This window comes from Procambarus clarkii, chromosome 14, assembly GCF_040958095.1.
Source record: "Procambarus clarkii isolate CNS0578487 chromosome 14, FALCON_Pclarkii_2.0, whole genome shotgun sequence".
Lineage (NCBI taxonomy): Eukaryota > Metazoa > Arthropoda > Malacostraca > Decapoda > Cambaridae > Procambarus > Procambarus clarkii.
Window position 1 is genome coordinate 32,389,016 of NC_091163.1, and position 19,583 is coordinate 32,408,598.

General features: G+C 34.0%; 2 protein-coding genes across 2 annotated transcripts in view; both read right to left on the reverse strand.

The window, feature by feature from the left end:
- LOC123771022 (uncharacterized) overlaps window positions 1-19,583 on the reverse strand; it is a 570,661-nt gene that overhangs the window by 168,093 nt on the left and 382,985 nt on the right. The window contains exons 15-22 of the mRNA XM_069324755.1: window positions 15,948-16,577; window positions 15,708-15,758; window positions 15,078-15,303; window positions 13,691-13,807; window positions 12,350-12,469; window positions 11,836-12,026; window positions 10,002-10,164; window positions 9,245-9,351 (exon numbers count right to left, since the gene is read on the reverse strand). Coding sequence (XP_069180856.1) covers window positions 9,245-9,351; window positions 10,002-10,164; window positions 11,836-12,026; window positions 12,350-12,469; window positions 13,691-13,807; window positions 15,078-15,303; window positions 15,708-15,758; window positions 15,948-16,577 — 1,605 coding nt within the window. The remainder of the gene's footprint in view (window positions 1-9,244; window positions 9,352-10,001; window positions 10,165-11,835; window positions 12,027-12,349; window positions 12,470-13,690; window positions 13,808-15,077; window positions 15,304-15,707; window positions 15,759-15,947; window positions 16,578-19,583) is intronic.
- Window positions 13,800-14,685, reverse strand: LOC138364601 (uncharacterized). Its single transcript, XM_069324433.1, has 3 exons — window positions 14,568-14,685; window positions 14,345-14,462; window positions 13,800-14,042 (listed from the first exon to the last, which is right to left on the reverse strand). The coding sequence occupies exons 1-3, from the start codon at window positions 14,655-14,657 to the stop codon at window positions 13,888-13,890; spliced, it is 363 nt and encodes a 120-aa protein (XP_069180534.1). The 5' UTR covers window positions 14,658-14,685; the 3' UTR covers window positions 13,800-13,887.

The window sequence follows — 19,583 nt, forward strand, 5'->3', positions numbered from 1 at the left end:
TAGTTTTAAGTAACAATAACTGCTTGTAACGTCAGGCTGATCTCACTCAGCATGACATGAATCACAGGCTGCTTGATCACGGAATCTATTGTGTTCACATATTGCTTATATAGATTTTTACTTTTATATTCTATTATAGATATAATCTATATATTTCGAGCTATTACATATATTTTGTTGTATTACTCAATCTTAAATAAATATAATATTTTAATTCTCTTTTTGTACCCTATTTATTTGTAATTTACACGTACATATATAGGATGTCCATTTCTTTCTCAGATATGTCTTCTTTCTTTCTCTCCCTTTCTATTTCAGATATAATTTAAAAAATTATTATACCCTGATTTACCCTAAATGTTTTAATGTAGGTAATTAAAAAGATTATAAAAAGTTTTTTTTAAATGTTATTTATTTACGTTCTAAGGTCGTATAAAAAAATTCTCAAAAAACTTTTTTAAAACGTAATTATAAACGTGCTGAAAACAATGAAATGTCGTTTTTAGAACGTTTTAAAAACGTGAAAATGTTTGCTGGGATCACACTCTAGCATCCGCCAACCAAGCCCCCTCACGATGGCAACGAGCTGGAAAGGGAGGGAGAGATGAAAAAGACGAGAGGGTGAAGATTACTGCTCGGTGAGACATCAGTGTTAATGGGTAGAGTGGGAAAATTGGAATCATTCACAAAGACATATTGGAGTCTGTTACTGAGGTAAGATTGTAGGTATTGGAGGGAGTGACCTCTTACTCCGTAATGTTGCAATTTAAGAAAGTTTTTGTGTTTACAGTGTCAAAAAGTCTTATGTAGGTCAACAAATAAATGAATAAGGTACTCATTTTTTCCAAGAGTTGCATATATGAAATTAATCAAACTAACCAGGCATGATTGGTCCTTTTTTGGGCCTGAAGCCATTATGGCAAGAACTTAATATAAACAGGAGTAAGGCTGCATGTAAATTAAGTCTTTAAAATATTTTAGACAAAATCGGCAGAATTGATATTGGTCTATAATTGTTGACTTCAGTGAGATTGCTGCTTTTATGGACTAGGGTTACTCTTGTTTTTTTTTCTCAAAATATCAGGAAAGGTTTAGAGTTCAAATAATTTGTTGTAGAGCAATGCAATGGCTGGAGCTAAAAATCTACAGGCTTTATTTGTAAATTAGGGTTGGTATCTCAACATACAGTATCAATGCATGGGGTTCATTCATCCACTGCAAATTACCTCAAGCCAATCATCACCCAAGGGAAATCTGCTATCAGAGCAATAAAACTGTCTTCAAAAAACACATAGCCTCTCTGTTTAAATCCCTGAACATGCTACATATACACTCGCTCTACACATTCTCTTGTGCTATTTACAATACAAAACCTTGTTCCTAAATGCTAACCCTGATCTGAAACTCTCTATTGATAGATGTAATAGAACCCACAAGCACCACAACATAAATAAATATCTCTTTGATATAAATTTTTTATATAAACTGAGTCAGGCTAATATAATTGCCAATCAGACTAATATAACTTTGAATCAGGCATTTTCACCAACAGGGTTATTCATCAATGGAACTGCCTATCCACCAAAGCCATAACTGCCAAAACTGTGCAGAATTTCAAAATATACCTGGAAAAAATCATGAAGGCAAATGGTTGGGAGGGAACCTTCAACAAGCCGACGACTTCCTGTTCTCACTGAGGCCACTCGGGTTAGTGGCCCTCAGGTAAATCGGGTAAAATATTATTCTCAGACAATTACAGTACAGTATAACTGATAAAGTTAGGCTAGAGTAATAAATTTCTGGTAAATTTAGAGTGATAAATTTCTAGAGTAATATAAATTTAAATTTCATATTAACTTGACTGACAGCTATAAATGCCAATCAGCCTTCAATATACTCTTGGGTGAAATATTTATAATCAAGAATAGAACTCATAAATAGGCCTAAACAAAAAATGAAAAATGGACATCAGTTTGCATATGAATCTGATGAGAAAATTCCTTGATTAATATACATTTCCTTACCAATCAAATGGTCTCACCTTAAGTACATCTCAGATTGTCTTCTTCACCAACTCCAATGCTAAATAAAAAAAAAAAATATTACAACAAAAATGTCCATAGCTTAGCTACAGAGTATATTACATTTTAAATAAATTTCCACAGAAAACAAAAAAAGGAAGCACATTATTTACATAACTATGAAGAAAAACATTTAAATCCCTGTTTTACCTTTGCTAAATTAAAGAGATATTTCTATACTTATAAGTAATTTTGAGCTTTCCTAGCGACAGCTTCTCTAGTTCTTGCTTGGTCATTTAAGTTTCATAAAAGAACAATATAATAAAATATCTTCAGATCTTTACCTTTCATTGTGAAGTGTATTTCTCAAACGAAATATAATTACCTCTGAAGAACATCCAACTGACATTGTGATAGCACACTGTTAGATTAAAGGTAAGTTAATATACCATTATGTGCCTCATTATCCTTCAACATTCTCTTAATTATCTTTCACACTCAAAGTGTTTAGCCTATTATCTGCATGTATCATCTTGTGCCTCTTCATTTGTCCAGGACGACTGAATCCTTTCCCACACTCTGGACAGTCGTGAGGCTTGTCACCTGAATGCACTAACAAGTGAGTCTTCATACTTCCAAGACGACTGAATCCTTTCCCACACTCTGGACATTCATGTGGTTTGTCACCTGAATGCACTAACATGTGCTGTATTATAGTTCCACGTAATCTAAATTTTTTGCCACACTCGGCACATTGAAAAGGTCTCTCATCCGCATGCACCTTCATGTGAGTCTTCATACTTCTACGATGGCTGAATCTCTTCCCACACTCTGGACATTCATGTGGTTTGTCACCTGAATGCACTACCATGTGCTGTATTATAGTTCCACGTAATCTAATTTTTTTGCCACACTCGGCACATTGAAAAGGTCTCTCATCCGCATGCACCTTCATGTGAGTCTTCATACTTCCACGCTCACTGAATCTCTTCCCACACTCTGGACACTCGTGAGGTTTCTCACCTGAATGCACAAACATGTGAGTCTTCACATATCCTGGACGGGTGAATACCTTCAGACACTGTGGACACTGGCGAGTCTTCATCTTCTGTATGTTAGGTGCATCACCTGAATGTACTAACATGTGCTTTATTATATTTCCACGTTCTCTAATTTTTTTGTCACACTCGGCACATTGAAAAGGCCTCTCAGCCGCATGCACCATCATGTGCCTCTTCATACTGCCAAGACGACTGAATTTCTTCCCACACTCTGGACACTCGTGAGGTTTATCTCCTGAATGCACTAACATGTGACGCTTCACACTTCCAGGACAGGTGAATACCTTCGGACACTGTGGACACTGGTGAGTCTTCATCTTCTTTATGACAGGTGCAGTTTGTGTGAAGGTTTTCTCCCCCGGATGTTGGGAGAAGCGTCAAGGCTTGAGTGTTGTTTCTTAGAGTTAGACTTGATGTGAGCACTTGGCGGTCAATGGTGGTGCTTCTTCTTTATGATAGGTACAGTGTGTGTCAAGGTTTTCCCTTAATGCTCGTGCATCACCGGCTGGTGCTGCTAAAATGGCGGCGGTTGTTTACCCTCTCATCACCTTAGCGTTCCAATGTTTTTGTTTGATTCTACATATCATTTTTCCAACCTCTTATTTTTGTTTATATCTAGTCATTTAAAATTAACACTTGTATTTATTTTCATGTTTTTGAATCAAAGAATGTGCTTGGAATTGTTTCTTTAAACATAATGCCACACGATTATACTTTTTGAAGGAAACAGCTCTCCCATAGTGGATGTGTTCTGAACCTTAATGGAATTCGACCCATGTATCAATCGGGTCAACCTTAAATGGCGTTTTCAAAATGGTTGCCCATGTTGGAAACAGGAACTATATGTCAAAACTTTTCGAGGACAATATTTAGAGTAAAACTGAAGATATTTATAACGGTATAAAAGTGGCATACTTAATGGCTCGTAGAACTGGAAACCCGCAATATTCATTTCAAAACAATGCTTATTTCACGCAGATTCCTTAATAAACGTAAGAGTTTTATGTCTCAAGAAAGATAGAAACATAAGCTTCATTTTCTGAGGTTGGAAGAAAACGTGCTCAGATTGGGGACTTGTTTATTTTATAAATGGTAAATAATAAATTAATATATAATAAATTAATAAATAATAAATTAATAAATAATAAATTAATTATTATTATATAATAAATAATAATAAAATAGTATAATGATAAGCAATTATTTTTAATGAATCAAATAGCTAATTAGGATGAATGATAAATAATTATTGACTAGTGCATAACAATAAAGTATTAAGGAATAATTATAATGAATAATCCTTAATGATAAAGTAGAAATCAATTACAATTAATAACTACATCCATAGGTAGTAAATGAAAGTTGCATTAATTTAATTACACTAATTACAATTCATGGGAATATTTCTTAGCTATCTGCAGGCTTATCACTTTGGGGGTTCCGGCGGAGCACCCCCAATCCCGCGAGGGCCAGCGGCGCGGAATCCCCAACCCCGAAGGGCAAACGCGGCGGCTGGCCGCTGTAACTAGGAATGTGTGTCGACCTCATGGGTGCAGTAGTCTGCCCTCGGGCTCTATCCCTTTTCCTTGTTCATCAATGGTGTACCTTGTGCGCCTTCCGTAGTCGGTTCTGGAAGTATTAAGGCAGTAAGGGTGGGCAGAAACGGGCATGCAGTATGAACGTGACGGGCAAGGAACCTACCCCTTAAGGGTACTGCTGTAATTAGTTTCTAAGAGGAGGGGGACATTTCCGGAAGCGAACTGGGCAAGTGGCATTAATGGATAAAGCCAGGGTGATACCCTGCAGAAACTCTGAAAAGGAACACTGGCACAGGGAATAGGAGTGACTAGAGGGGAAAGGAAAAGAAAAAGATCTTCCAGGAAACTAGTCTGTACGAAGTAAGGTAACTACCAAACCGAGCAGAACTTTAGCGGGAAAAAACCCCGACAAGTAAAAAAGGTTGGGGAAAACCAGTTACCGTATCTGGGTCAAGGGCAGAAGTTAATCCAGGGGGAGGGATCTAGCAAGTAATAATTCATTTCAAAATAATCAAATAGAATAATATAAAACAATAGAACAGCCCAACATAATCAATATTTATATGGCCACTATGTATATAATATCAAATCAATATATAAATAAAACCATAAATCAAATATAAGAAATAGGTCTTATAAGGCGTAACTGCAACATGCTTGCGTCCAGAGTGACACGAATTATAAGGATGGTAACCGAGTCCGTTACAGTGATCTCCATTGTATGTTTGCCTCCGAAAGCATGTTAAGAGCTGAATAGTTAGCCTAAGAAACTGCCTTAAGAGGCGTAAATGAGTTTAGTCTGAGTGTCAACCCAGCAAACATTTTCACGTTTTTAAAACATTCTAAAAACAACATTTCATTGTTTTCAGCACGTTTATAATTACGTTTTAAAAATGTTTTTTGAGAATTTTTATATATGACCTTAGAACGTAAATAAATAACATTTAAAAAAACCTTTTTATAATATTTTAATTACCTACAAAAAAACGTTTAGGGTAAATCAGGGTATAATAATTTTTTAAATTATATCTGAAATAGAAAGGGAGAGAAAGAAAGAAGACATATCTGAGAAAGAAATGGACATCCTATATATGTACGTGTAAATTACAAATAAATAGGGTACAAAAAGAGAATTAAAAATTATATTTATTTAAGATTGAGTAATACAACAAAATATATGTAATAGCTCGAAATATAGACTATATCTATAACAGAATATAAAAGTAAAAATCTAAAAATCTATAAAAATTTATATATGCAATATGTGAACACAATAGATTTTGTGATCAAGCAGCCTGTGATTCATGTCATGCTGAGATCAGTCTGACATTACAAGCAGTTATTGTTACTTAAAACTAAAACAAGTAAAATTTCCCGAGTATACATATAACATTATAGTTTTTCTATGACTAAAAATAAAAATCTATAAATCAAAAGTTTAGGACTAATTAACTAAAAATAAAAATCTACAAGTGAATGTAAACACAGTCAAGTATAATATTCATGTAGAAAGAGAAAGAGAGGATTTCTTTCTTTCAGAGAAAGAAAGAGAAAAAGAAAGAGAAAGAAAACAAGAGAAAGAAAGAGAAAGAAAGAAAAAGAAAAAGAGAAAGAAAAAGAAAGATAGAAAGAAAAAAGAAAGAGACAAAATGTATATTATTCAAGAGAACTTGACAATTAAGCACCTTCAAACAATTCATGATCAAGCAGGCTGTGATTCATGTCATGCTGAGATCAGTCTGACGTCACAAGCAGTTATTGTTACTTAAAACTAAAACAAGTAAAATTTCCTGAGTATACACTATATACTATATAACATAACACTATAGTTTTTCTATGACTAAAAATACAAATTATAAATCATTTATTCAAATTATAAAGTAAAATCTTAAAGTTTAGGACTAATTAACTAAAAATATAAATCTACAAGTGAATGTAAACACAGTTAAGTATAATATTCATGTAGAAAGTGAAAGATTTTTCTTTCTTTCAGAGAAAGAAAGAAATAGAAAAAGAAAGAGAAAAAGAAAGAGAAAGAAAGAGAAAAAGAAAGAAAGAGAGAAAGAAAACAAAAGAGAAAGAAAGAAAAAGAAAGATAGAAAGAAAAAAGAGAGAAAAAATATATATTATTCAAGAAAACTTGACAATTAAGCACCTTCAAACAATTCATCGTCAAGCAGGCTGTGATTCATGTCATGCTGAGATCAGTCTGACGTCACAAGCAGTTATTGTTACTTAAAACTAAAACAAGTAAAATTTCCTGAGTATACACTATATACTATATAACATAACACTATAGTTTTTCTATGACTAAAAATACAAATTGTAAATCATTTATTCAAATGTTAGCACCATGCAAGAAGAGAGGAGACAGAACAAAATTAAGGCAAGGGGAGAGAAGACAGAATAGAAACAACAGAGAGGGGAGAGAGAAATGAGAGAACATTGAAGAGAAGGGGAAGAGAAAGACAAGAAAAAGATACAAGATAAAAACGACGCAAGTGAATTCCACAAATGTAAAAAGTAAAGGAAGAAAGAAGCTAGAAGAGACAGAAAACGAGAGGTGTTAGAAGAGAGGAGGAAAGGAGAGATAAAAAGAGACAAGAAAAACAGGAGAGAAACGTAAAAGAAATTAAAAAAAAGGGACATTTGTGAGGAGAGAAAATAAAGAGACCAGAGAAGACCATATATCAAGAGTGAGGATAAACACTTAATTGTGAATTTTCTTAGTAGACATCCTCTGCCTCTTGTTGCCCCTCTTGTATACGAATCGTACTTACAAGTTTTCCCTGAAAAGATATTAACAAAATTAATTAATATTTATTTGTTTATATAAATTACACACACAAATATATATATATATATATATAATATATATATATATATATATATATATATATATATATATATATATATATATATATATATATATATATATGTATATATGTATATATGTATATATATATATATATGTATATATGTATATATGTATATAATATATATGTATATATATGCGGAAAATCCACAGAGAAATATGAAATGAGGTGAACGTTTCGGCTTTGTTAAAGCCTTTGTCAACACCAGACTGATTGAGTCTGGTGTTGACAAAGGCTTTAACAAAGCCGAAACGTTCACCTCATTTCATATTTCTCTGTGGATTTTCCGCATAAAATGATCAGTGTTTTGTGATCGTCAATTGCATGTATATATATATATATATATATGAGGGAAGGGGATGTTCCCTCCATGCTGGATATTATATTTACCAGGAAAGAGGAGAGATTTATCATTCAGTACCTCCCTCCCTTGGGTAAAAGTGACCATGTCTTTTTGGGACTAAAGTATGCAATGCATTATAATCTGGAAGAAAATGAGCTTGAAGCAGTTGAAAAACCTGATTTGTGGAGAGGTCATAATGGGGAACTCAGATATTTCCTTAAGGAATTTGACAGAAACACTTGCTGTTAAGACATTAGGACATCTTCGGACATTAGGACATCTTCAGAACGAGTGGATTTACAGGTCGAGAACTGGACATAAATAGGCAGGAGAGAATGGTGGAGTGAGGCGAGGTACAATACGTGGACACTGCAGAGGGCCTATTGGCCCATCCGATGCAGCAACCACACACAGGCCCAAACATAGATTGGGAGATGGCTTCTTCAATAATGAATTGTAAAAGTACTTATAACAGAAACATAATTGGATCTGCTTTGATACAGATCACAAAAGAAAGTAAATTGAACATTAGCAGCGGTTTATATAACTTAGATCCATTTTTAATAGATCAATTAAAGGGCGATTTAAGTAGGATCATTGGAACACATTTGTCTCACTAATTCATTGTAAATATCTACTATTTTTATGCTATGATTATCCATGTTTGGGCCTGTGTGTGGTTCCTGCATCGGAAAAATTCTTGTTTCAATTTTCCTCCGTGGTCTGACACTGACTATCTATCTATCTATCTATATATCTATCTATATATATATATATTATTATATAATATATATATATATATATATATATATATATATATATTTATATATATATATATATATATATATATATATATATATATATATATATATATATATATATATATATATATATATATAGTCGTACTTAGTAGCCAGAATGCACTTCTCAGCCTACTATGCAAGGCCCGATTTGCCTAATAAGCCAAGTTTTCATGAATTAATATATTTTCTCTAATTTTTTTCTTATGAAAAGATAAAGCTACCCATTTCATTATATATGAGGTCAATTTTTTTTATTGGAGGTAAAATTAACGTAGATATATGACCGAACCTAACCAACCCTACCTAACCTAACCTATCTTTATAGGTTAGGTTGCGTTAGATAGCCGAAAAAGTTAGGTTAGGTTAGGTAGGTTAGGTAATCGAAAAACAATTATTTCATGAAAACTTGGCTTATTAGGCAAATCAGGCCTTGCATTGTAGGCTGAGAAGTGTGTTCTGGCTACTAGGTACGATATATATATATATATATATATATATATATATATATATATATATATATATATATATATATATATATATATATATATATATATATATAAACAGATAATTAGTGAAAACAAAAAAAATTTAAATTATTTTACCTTGTACCTAGATCCACCAGGCCTGTTTGGAGCATGTTTAAGTACTTCAGAAATTTGAAAGGTCACGTCTTCCACCTTAACTTGCGGATGTGCGTTGATAGATGATTCTGTAAAATTAACAGTTATTTATATAACAAATTCTGTATAACAATAATATTCTGTAAAATTAAAAGTAATTTACACATCAGATAAAACTCTCCAGAGATGGTGATACACAACATATAAAAGACAAGTTTCAGAACAAGATATGCATTTAGGAATAAGGTTTCGTACATGTAGGTAGCACATGAGAAAAAAAGTGGAAGGTGATCAAGTTTATATTAACATGTTAACGGCTTTATTGAGGCTTTGCAAGAATGAAAAATATTACTAATATAATCTCACCGACCAATGAATTGTACGTTGTTTAAAAGTCAATTATTTACATTATTATTATTATTTAATACTAATGATATAAAAATGCATTTTGCAATCTACTATTTATGCAAGTAATAACCACAGGATCATGAAATAAACTGCAAAATACTGTAAAGGATAAACCAATTAAGTTTACATTTTCCCATAGCTAAGTCAGTCAGTTCTACAGTACTAGCAGCAGAGAACAATTATGACCAACCTCTATTAAATGAAACAATCTTAAGAGCAAGTGATAGAAATATAATCATTTATACTTAATGTACACTTAATTTGAACTTAAAATTTTAATTTTTTAGTGAATTTTAAATAAAAAAAATTATTTAATTTTTTTGTTACTTACTTAAAATAACATTATATAGTTCTTGTTTTTCTAGAAATGCTAATTTCTTCTTTTGTCCTTTTAGGCTGTATAATGACCAAAGGCCGTTTGTTCCTATCTTCTTCATCATTCTTCGAACTGTAGTTGCACAATCAGACCCACGTACACTGGTTAAAAGCAACACCTAAAAGCAACAACAAAAATGTAGTACACTAGTAATTTTGATATATGTATGTATGTATGTATGTATGTATGTATGTATGTATGTATGTATGTATGTAGTATGTATGTATGTATGTATGTATGTATGTGTATGTATGTGTATGTATACATATATATATATATATATATATTATATATATATATATATAATATATATATATATATATATATATATATATATATATAATATATATCTATATATATATATATCTATATATATATCTATATATATATCTATATATATATATATATATATATATATATATATATATATAATATATATATATATATATATATATATATATATATATATATATATATATAATATATTGGTGTATACTGGCAGCAGGTTTTCTTTCAAACATGTTTCATTGAATATGACCGCATATTCTGTATTTATTATTTTCTGGTTTAGGGCTTCTATCCCTCTAACTATTTTCTTAGCATCAGGGCTTAATTGAAATAGGAGTTCTCCAAAACTCATTTTCGTACTTTTAAGGTGAAGAAAAGAAGTGATTTACTATAGAGTGTATTACACTTATTTATATAATTTGCACAACGTTTCAAACCTCCATGGTTCATTCTCAAGTGAACAGATCTTACAATACTAGTTGATTTTATACCCGCACTGGGTCAGGTGATAATACAATGAAGGTGAAAACATGGGGGGATACATAAGGGATAAATGTGAGGTGAAACTAGTATTGCAAGATCTGTTCACTTGAGAATGAACCATGGAGGTTCGAAACGTCGTGCAAATTATATAAATAAGTGTAATACACTCTATAGTAAATCACTTCTTTTCTTCACCTTAAAAGTACGAAAATGAGTTTTGGAGAACTCCTATTTCAATTAAGCCCTGATGCTAAGAAAATAGTTAGAGGGATAGAAGCCCTAAACCAGAAAATAATAAATACAGAATATGCGGTCATATTCAATGAAACACACACACATATATATATATATATATATATATATATATATATATATATATATATATATATATATATATATATATATATATATATATATATATATATATCATAACTTATGATAAGGCATCTTATCATAAATAACATCTCAACAAAAATCACATCATTCTAGGAGGTGATTTCAATATTGACCTGGGTCTACAAAATAACCCTCTAGTTGACTGTTTCCATAACAGCATGTAATCCTCTATGATAATCCCCACAATCACCAAGCACTAGACCAAAGTTCTCAAGTCAAGCCTAGCCTCGGGCCGGGCTTGGGGAGTAGAAGAACTCCCAGACCCCCATCAAGCAGATAAGTGTGTGTGTTATGAAGAGATACATCTCAACGACTAACAAAATTAGCAAGAGAAATATAGTCGTTGAAATGTAAGCCTCATCCTAACCATACACTCAAGACCTTGAGAAAGCACTCAGGAGAGTGTGAAAGACTCTGTGTTAATATTACATAATTTACAAATACGTAAGTGTTATATTTTATCCTATCCTATATAAACAAGATTATATCATTATTCTTATTATTTAGCAATTTTATCTTTTCTGCATGAACTATCAAAAAAATTTAATTAGAAAATTAGCAAATATCTGTAATATTTAAGATGAAAAATTGAAGGAAACATTACTGTTAAAATACCACTTACAAATTTTGTTCTGAAACTCGATTCCGCTAACTTCCTATTGAGAACATTAAGATCACCTTCTGCAGCAATAGGATTTGGTATTAGATCTTCTATGATCTTGTCTGTTTCTTTTGTAGTCAAAGTTGCTTTCAATATCTTCACATCACTTTTCAGTTCATTCACTTCAGTGTATATGGCCTGCAACATGTTACCTGGAAATTTATACAGTATATAGAAAGTGTACATGCTATTATATTACATATCTTGAATGTACATTTAAAATAAAAGCATTATAAAGTATATTTTAAAATAACTGACACTGAGAAAGCACCCAAAAAGTAGGCTATGACTGATGTGATAGATAATGGGATAATTTCTTAGTAATTATGAAACTGCTTATATAATTGGAAGCAAATTCAGCAATCTAACCTGCTCAGTTTGCAGTCTACTTCAACATGAAACTTATGCCTATCACCCATAGGGTACATATAGGTTATAGGCTACATAATAAATTAATTAAACTTTCAAAACTTACTCATATTCTGCATCATTTCTTTCAAACTCCCATCGTTCTTGTCTGGTGACTTTGGGTCGAATAAATTCCTTGACCTTGGAGTCCTAACGACTGAAGTACTTGGCGTGACCAGCTCATTGTCTTTAAGATTGCAAGATTTAGCTATTAAAATCTAACTACTGTACTGTATAATCAACAAATTTCATGAGCTTTTACTACTGCATACTAATATTATAAGTTATACTATATGTCTACATCACATTTAAACTACCCAACATCAGAAAGAGGGTGAGCCAACATCAGAGAGGGGGGGGGGGTTATCATGAGAGAGAGGAGGGCCAACATGAGAAGAGAAGAAAAAAGAAAAGAAAGAAAGAAATAAAGAAAAAGAAAGATAGAGAGACATACAGAGACAGACAGACACATACACACAGAATAAGAAGAGGTGACAGAACAAATTAACAAAACAAATTTCAACAGAGAAAAGGGAGGTCAACATGAGAGAGAGAATGAGGGTCAACATGAGAGAGTGGGTCAACATGATATATATTTTAAATAATTACTTATTACCTTCATGAAGAAATACTGATGGCGTCAACGGTGTATTGTGAAGTGTAGTCTTCACTGGAGACTGCTTTTGTAGGACTGTTCTATTAGCTGAAAAGTAGTTATGTTTATTTCAAACACTCGTTAACCAAATAATATTTTAAAGACTTTAATATAGTTTGAACTAACATGAGAGAGGTGGGGGTCAACATGAAATACACATTTTAAAAATTAACTTATTACCTTCATGAGGAAATACTGATGGCGTTGAAGGTGTATTGTGAAGTGTAGTCTTCACTGGAGACGGCTTTTGTAGGACTGTTCTATTAGCTGAAAAGGAGTTAATTAACTTAAGGTAAGGGACAAATTAACACGTAAGGTAAAGGTAAGATAAAGGACAAATTAACACGTAAGGGACAAACAAAAAGAAAAGTAATAACAAACCTGCTTGTTTCTAGTGACTAGATCAAAGGAAAACCAAAATTTCCCTGAACTGTGACAAGTGAAAAGCACCTGCTAGACAAAGTGGGAAAAGTTCACTAGACCCCATATGCACATAAAAGAATAATATACTTAATATTAAACAATTAGAAATAAACACATATTTCTATACAGAAATTCCAGATAAGCATAAAAATTACTCAAAGCTTCTAGTACTTCCAGAAGGAATTAAAAAAAAAAAAAAAAAAAAAAAACAGCAAGAACTAAGTTTAGAGCAGTTTTTAGTTTTTTTTAAACCAAAAGCATAAATAACCAAAGGAAGCATGGTTAAATATCAATTTAGAACTTTTAATGTTATTTACTACTAATCCTTACATTCACTTAATATACCAGAATAATATGGTATTTGCGGAGGACTTATTTCTTTTGAAGGTGTATTCTCATATGAAGATGGCGAACACTTCTTCTTGGATTGAGACGAGTGATGATTGCCTGAAATTATTTAAATTGTTTAATGTATTGAATGGCATTTTTCAAGTTGCAAATTTTTTTTAAATTACTGTAGTAGGTTATCAATGCTTACGTTTGTTATTCTCGGAATTCTCTTCTTCATATTTGAAGCATGGTTTCCTTTTTCGTTGTCGAGGATAGCCCATATCGTCTTCAGTTTCGACATTTGAAGTGTCTTCCGCAGCTAAGCATCTTCGTTTTGCAACGTCAAAATCATCTGTAATAATTGAATATAATTAGTAATATATCAGCGAGATATATATTTATCGTTACCTAGTAGAGTAGTGAACACTAAGAAATAACTTAAATCAGCTTCCTAAAGAGATGTTTAATAAAACGACGTACATGATTTGGAACTTATAACTGGGGCACAAAAGTCTTAAGTAGCTATGAGGAAACCCATCTTGTGATTAAAATATAATTATAATGCTGTTTTTGTCTGCAGTGTTAAAGTTATGGTGAATGAATGAATAGGTGTCTTGTATCTTAAATCTTAATAATTATAAATTTAATACCTACCAGTTGTTGATAGGATTGTTGATACGACATGCACTCGCCAATTTGTCGTGTCTGGCTTTTCGTGCTTTTGGGCACTAACTGTATGCCTGCTCCGTGGCCACCAGCACAATATGGTTTCCTGAAAAGTCAAAATAAACTGTTACATGCTAATTTTAGCACTAATTTGGAATATTTTTAAAGCAACTCAATATATGCAATTTTTTAGTTTCAAAGTAATGCTTACATCATCAGATTTTTCAATCCAGGTTGTGGAGATGATACCCACACTACGATCATTGAAGCCTACCACTGCATACCGCTTTTCAGATGTCATCTACAAAATTGAAAAATCTTATTAAGGGTTGTTCTCCAAAAAAAGAAATTAGCATAAAGTTGGTAATAGATTTACTTGATTATGTCAATCATAGATTAGCCACATTTGTAAATGATTTTCGGTTGGTATAAACAGTAGCTGCCATGTATGGACTAAAAGGCTTAATACAGTTTTATCTATTAATGTGCTCTCAAAATATTAATAATTTTCATGAAATACAGGGTAATGGGATTTTTAAACAGGTAAATATTGGTCAAAAGATAATAGCTTTAATAAAAAACAAAATTGTGAATCTCATTAACTTACAATATTAGTTCAAACTATTATTAAAGCATGGATACAGTATTTAAATACGTACTTGTCATAAGTCATGTAGTATTGACAGAAAAGTATTTGCGCTTTCTGTCTCGATCATCATACCTGTGCGGTTTAGTTTTCTTGCTGGAATCACCTTCATGGATGAATTCCTAGTAAGAACCTTAAATGCTCCAATTAATTTGGAGTTACAAGGTTTCTCAAAGAGAGGTATACTTCTCGAATATACCCTGCAAAGGAACATGCTGTCTCCATTTTCATCGGTGTCACTGACAGTGTCCAAAACTTGGCAGCAAGTTTCATTATTCAGCAAATAGGCATTGTTTGGTGCCTTGGTATATATTTTATGTTCTGTATTTGGTGTATAAATCCTTTGAGCATGCTGCATCTCTTTCAGCCTCTTTGCAATTTGAACAAGAGGGTTTTTACTTGATCGAACCATATTCTTAACCTGCTGCAGGTAATTTTCAAATGGAAATGCTGAACATCTGTCCAAACTACCAAACTCTTTGGCATCAGAGGATATGTGTGTTAGGCAGTGTACATTGTACACTAAAAAATCCTTACCATACAGCTCACGAGCCTTTAACACAAAGTACAGCAAAAGATCATGTGCATATTGGCTGTAATTTAACTGAATCAATTTAGGTGATACAAGAATAGAAATGGCTACACTCAGAGTCAGGAAATGGTCATACAATTCTTTGGGTAAGATTCCCTTCAGTACAATCTTACCGGTGTAGAGAAGGAGTTGCCTGTATTCAGTCGCTTTCCATCTATCAACCTCTGAAAGACTTCGAGGTTTACGTGCAAAGTGCATAGGCACAAATTTGTTAGTTGAATTAGACGCTGACTAATTTCATCAACTTGGCGAGCACATAATTTTACGTTTTTATTTCGTATCCAGGCAAGAAGTAACCTTTTCATAACCCCAAGACATATCTGATGCATATAGTCTATGGGAAAAGTACTCACCATATTTATATTTAAGTCACAGAATGGTGATCTACCATGGTGATGTTGAGAATTAGATTGATTACGAAAATCTTCATCTGTTCTGAGTTGTAAATTTTTCACTTGTTGATAAGTCATTCTTCCATTCCAAACACCCTCTTGGGTACATCTATCACACCCAAAGTAGCCAGAGTGGAGTTTGATTGCCTTCACCATTGCTTTTGCTGGGGCATCACATATGACTCCTTTTAGTTTTACTGGCAATGTTTTGTCATCATTTTTAAATCCATAGTGCATAATTTTTTTCAAATCCTGAATGAATTCATTTAAAAAATCTAAATCACTAGGTTTAGAGCTTCCGTATGTGAGGACTACTGGGAAAACTCTTATAGGTTTGACATTATTGATAGCACAAAGAACAGGCCATAAACTTTCATTTTTACTTCTAAATATTGGCAAACCATCAATGTTGCAAATTAAAGATATTTCTGCCAAATCTCTTATTGTTGATTTAGGATACAGCCTTAAAGTTTTCAACATTTCCTCCTCTAACCCCAAGTAGATATACATCATGCCTGATTTAGTCTCAGTAGGTATATGTTTAACTGTATTCAGTAACGAACGAGCTGTTTTTGGCAAGTCAGCATGTCCCTGTTTTCTCAATTTTTTTAATAAATTATCAATGGCATTGTGTGTTATGCCATATTTATTAACCCATACTAACAATACATCTGATAATGATTTATCATCCTCATCACCACTGCTCTCTGACTCTGATGATATTGGGTCATGCTCATCAATCATGTCCCAAGTCCAATCTCTCTCTCTCTGACTTTCAAGAGATGATGCATCTTCATTGGCTCCACAACCAATATTAGGTTCTGAATTAGATGACAAAGCAGCATGGTCATCGTCTATGCTGTTTGTTGTAACATTGGCCAAAGGATCCTGATTCAACAACTGAATCTCAACCTCATCACTATTTTCATTTTTGCCATGCTGGGACGCCTGTTCTTTTAGGCGTCGCTTTTTGGCCCGTGACATACGCTGCCATCTTGTGTGGTATTCTCTTCTTTTTTCTATAATGTGTGCATACATTCTGAAGGAGAAAGGCCAAGTGCTACATTACCAATTACTATTACAAGATTATTAGTAAAGTACTGTACTGCAAAAAGCAAATAAAATGGGGTAAACTAAACTTTGAAAACAAATAATAATTAAAACAGGTAAATTAGTAAAATAACAAAGGCTTAAGCAGACATGACTCTGCTTAAGCCATGTAAAGCAGACAGATAAGATGGCAATATATAAGGGGAAAAAATTAAAAAGCTTGGATATAAAACTAATTGAGATCAAAAGCATAAATTACTAAAGTAGGGGAAAAAATAACAAATGACTTCATAAAAAAATTATCCAATTGCCAACAGCAACTTGGTAGTACGAGTCTAAGAAACAAACAAAATTTAAATGCTGTTATCTGCAATGAAACAATACATACTATTGCACGTACCGAAACATTGATGAATGTAAAAAATAGAGAACTATTTGCTGAATGTCCCATAAATGGATTTAAACTATTTTACACAAAGAGGGGGAGAAGCCATGTATGTTAGGGAATATTTGAAATGTAGTCTCGAAAAGTACACAACTGTGATAGGAAAATTAGGTCACATGGAGGAGTGGGTCTGTATACTATGGAAGACCTTGTATGCTCGGAGCTCCTTAACATTACAAATGAGGTGGTAGAGGTATTGGGATTAAAAATAGAGAAAATAAATTTAGTGATTATTCTAATATACAAACCGCCAGATGCAACGGCCGAGGAATTCACAGAACAGATAAACAAAATGGAGAACTCGATACCTCATATTATCTTCCTAGGTGACTTCAACTTGCCTAGTCTAAGATGGAGAATAGCAAACAATAATATTATACCAGGAAATTTATCGAGACCTAACCACTCAGCTTCCTGGCAATACGTTAGTAATGAATAAATATGATATATTTACTCATTATAATGTTGGTGCTGAATGTACAACACGAAAAAACATAATTTTAATCTGAAAAAGTATCTTTTTATAAAGAAATTAGACGAAAATAAAGAGCTGGTGACGCCAAATCAAGTCGACGATCCAAGCGTCGGTTAGGTTAAGTTAGGTCAACCTAACATATTATATTTATTCATTACTAACGTATTGCCAGGAAGCTTTGTGAAGCTTGTGTAGCTTGTGGTAGCTTGTGGTAATTAGACGGACCCTCATTTTAACAGAAACTTGGCTAAGTAAAGACTATACCCAACTCTACAACTTAGCTGGTTATAAAGGCATTCATAATTGCAGGCCTAGTAAAAAAGGAGGTGTTATACCAAAACAGATGCAGAACTAGGAAACAGGATTTCTTCAACAGAAATTTTGAAATTGTTCACAATTTTTGTTAGACCAAAGTTGGAGTATGCAGCAGTTGTATGTGCCCATATCTTAGAAGCATATCAACAAACTGGAAACGGTGCAGAGACATGCCACTAACTGGCATTAACTAAATGCCAAAATATGCCAAATATACTACATAAATATACATACTACACATGCACAATAATTGTCCTGGGTCTGAATTCTATATATATATATATATATATATATATATATATATATATATATATATATATATATATATATATATATATATATATATATATATATATATATATATATATATATATATATATATATATATATAGGGCCATCAACACACCTCCAGCTAGGGCCACCAACACACCTCCAGGGCCATCAACACGCCTCCAGGGCCATCAACACAACACCACCATCAACACACCTCCAGCCAGGGCCACCAACACACCTCCAGGGCCACCAACACACCTCCAGCCAGGCCATCAACACACTCCAGCCAGGCCATCAACACACCTCCAGCCAGGGCCACCAACACACCTCCAGCCAGGGCCACCAACACACCTCCAGCCAGGGCCACCAACACACCTCCCAGGGCCACCAACACACCTCCAGGGCCACAACACCACACACCTCCAGCCAGGGCCACCAACACACCTCCAGGGGCCACCAACACACCTCCAGCCAGGGCCACCAACACACCTCCAGCCAGGGCCACCAACACACCTCCAGCCAGGGCCACCAACACACCTCAGCAGGGCCACCAACACACCAGCCAGGGCCACCAACACACCTCCAGCCAGGCCACCAACACACTCCAGCCAGGGCCACCAACACACCTCCCAGGGCCACCAACACACCTCCAGCCAGGGCCACCAACACACCTCCAGCCAGGGCCACCAACACACCTCCAGCCAGGGCCACCAACACACCTCCAGCCAGGGCCACCAACACACCTCCAGCCAGGGCCACCAACACACCCAGCCAGGGCCACCAACACACCTCCAGCCAGGGCCACCAACACCTCCAGCCAGGGCCACCAACACACCTCCAGCCAGGGCCACCAACACACCTCCAGCCAGGGCCACCAACACACTCCAGCCAGGGCCACCAACACACCTCCAGCCAGGGCCACCAACACACCTCCAGCCAGGGCCACCAACACACTCCAGCCAGGGCCACCAACACACCTCCAGCCAGGGCCACCAACACACCTCAGCCAGGGCCACCAACACACCTCCAGCCAGGGCAC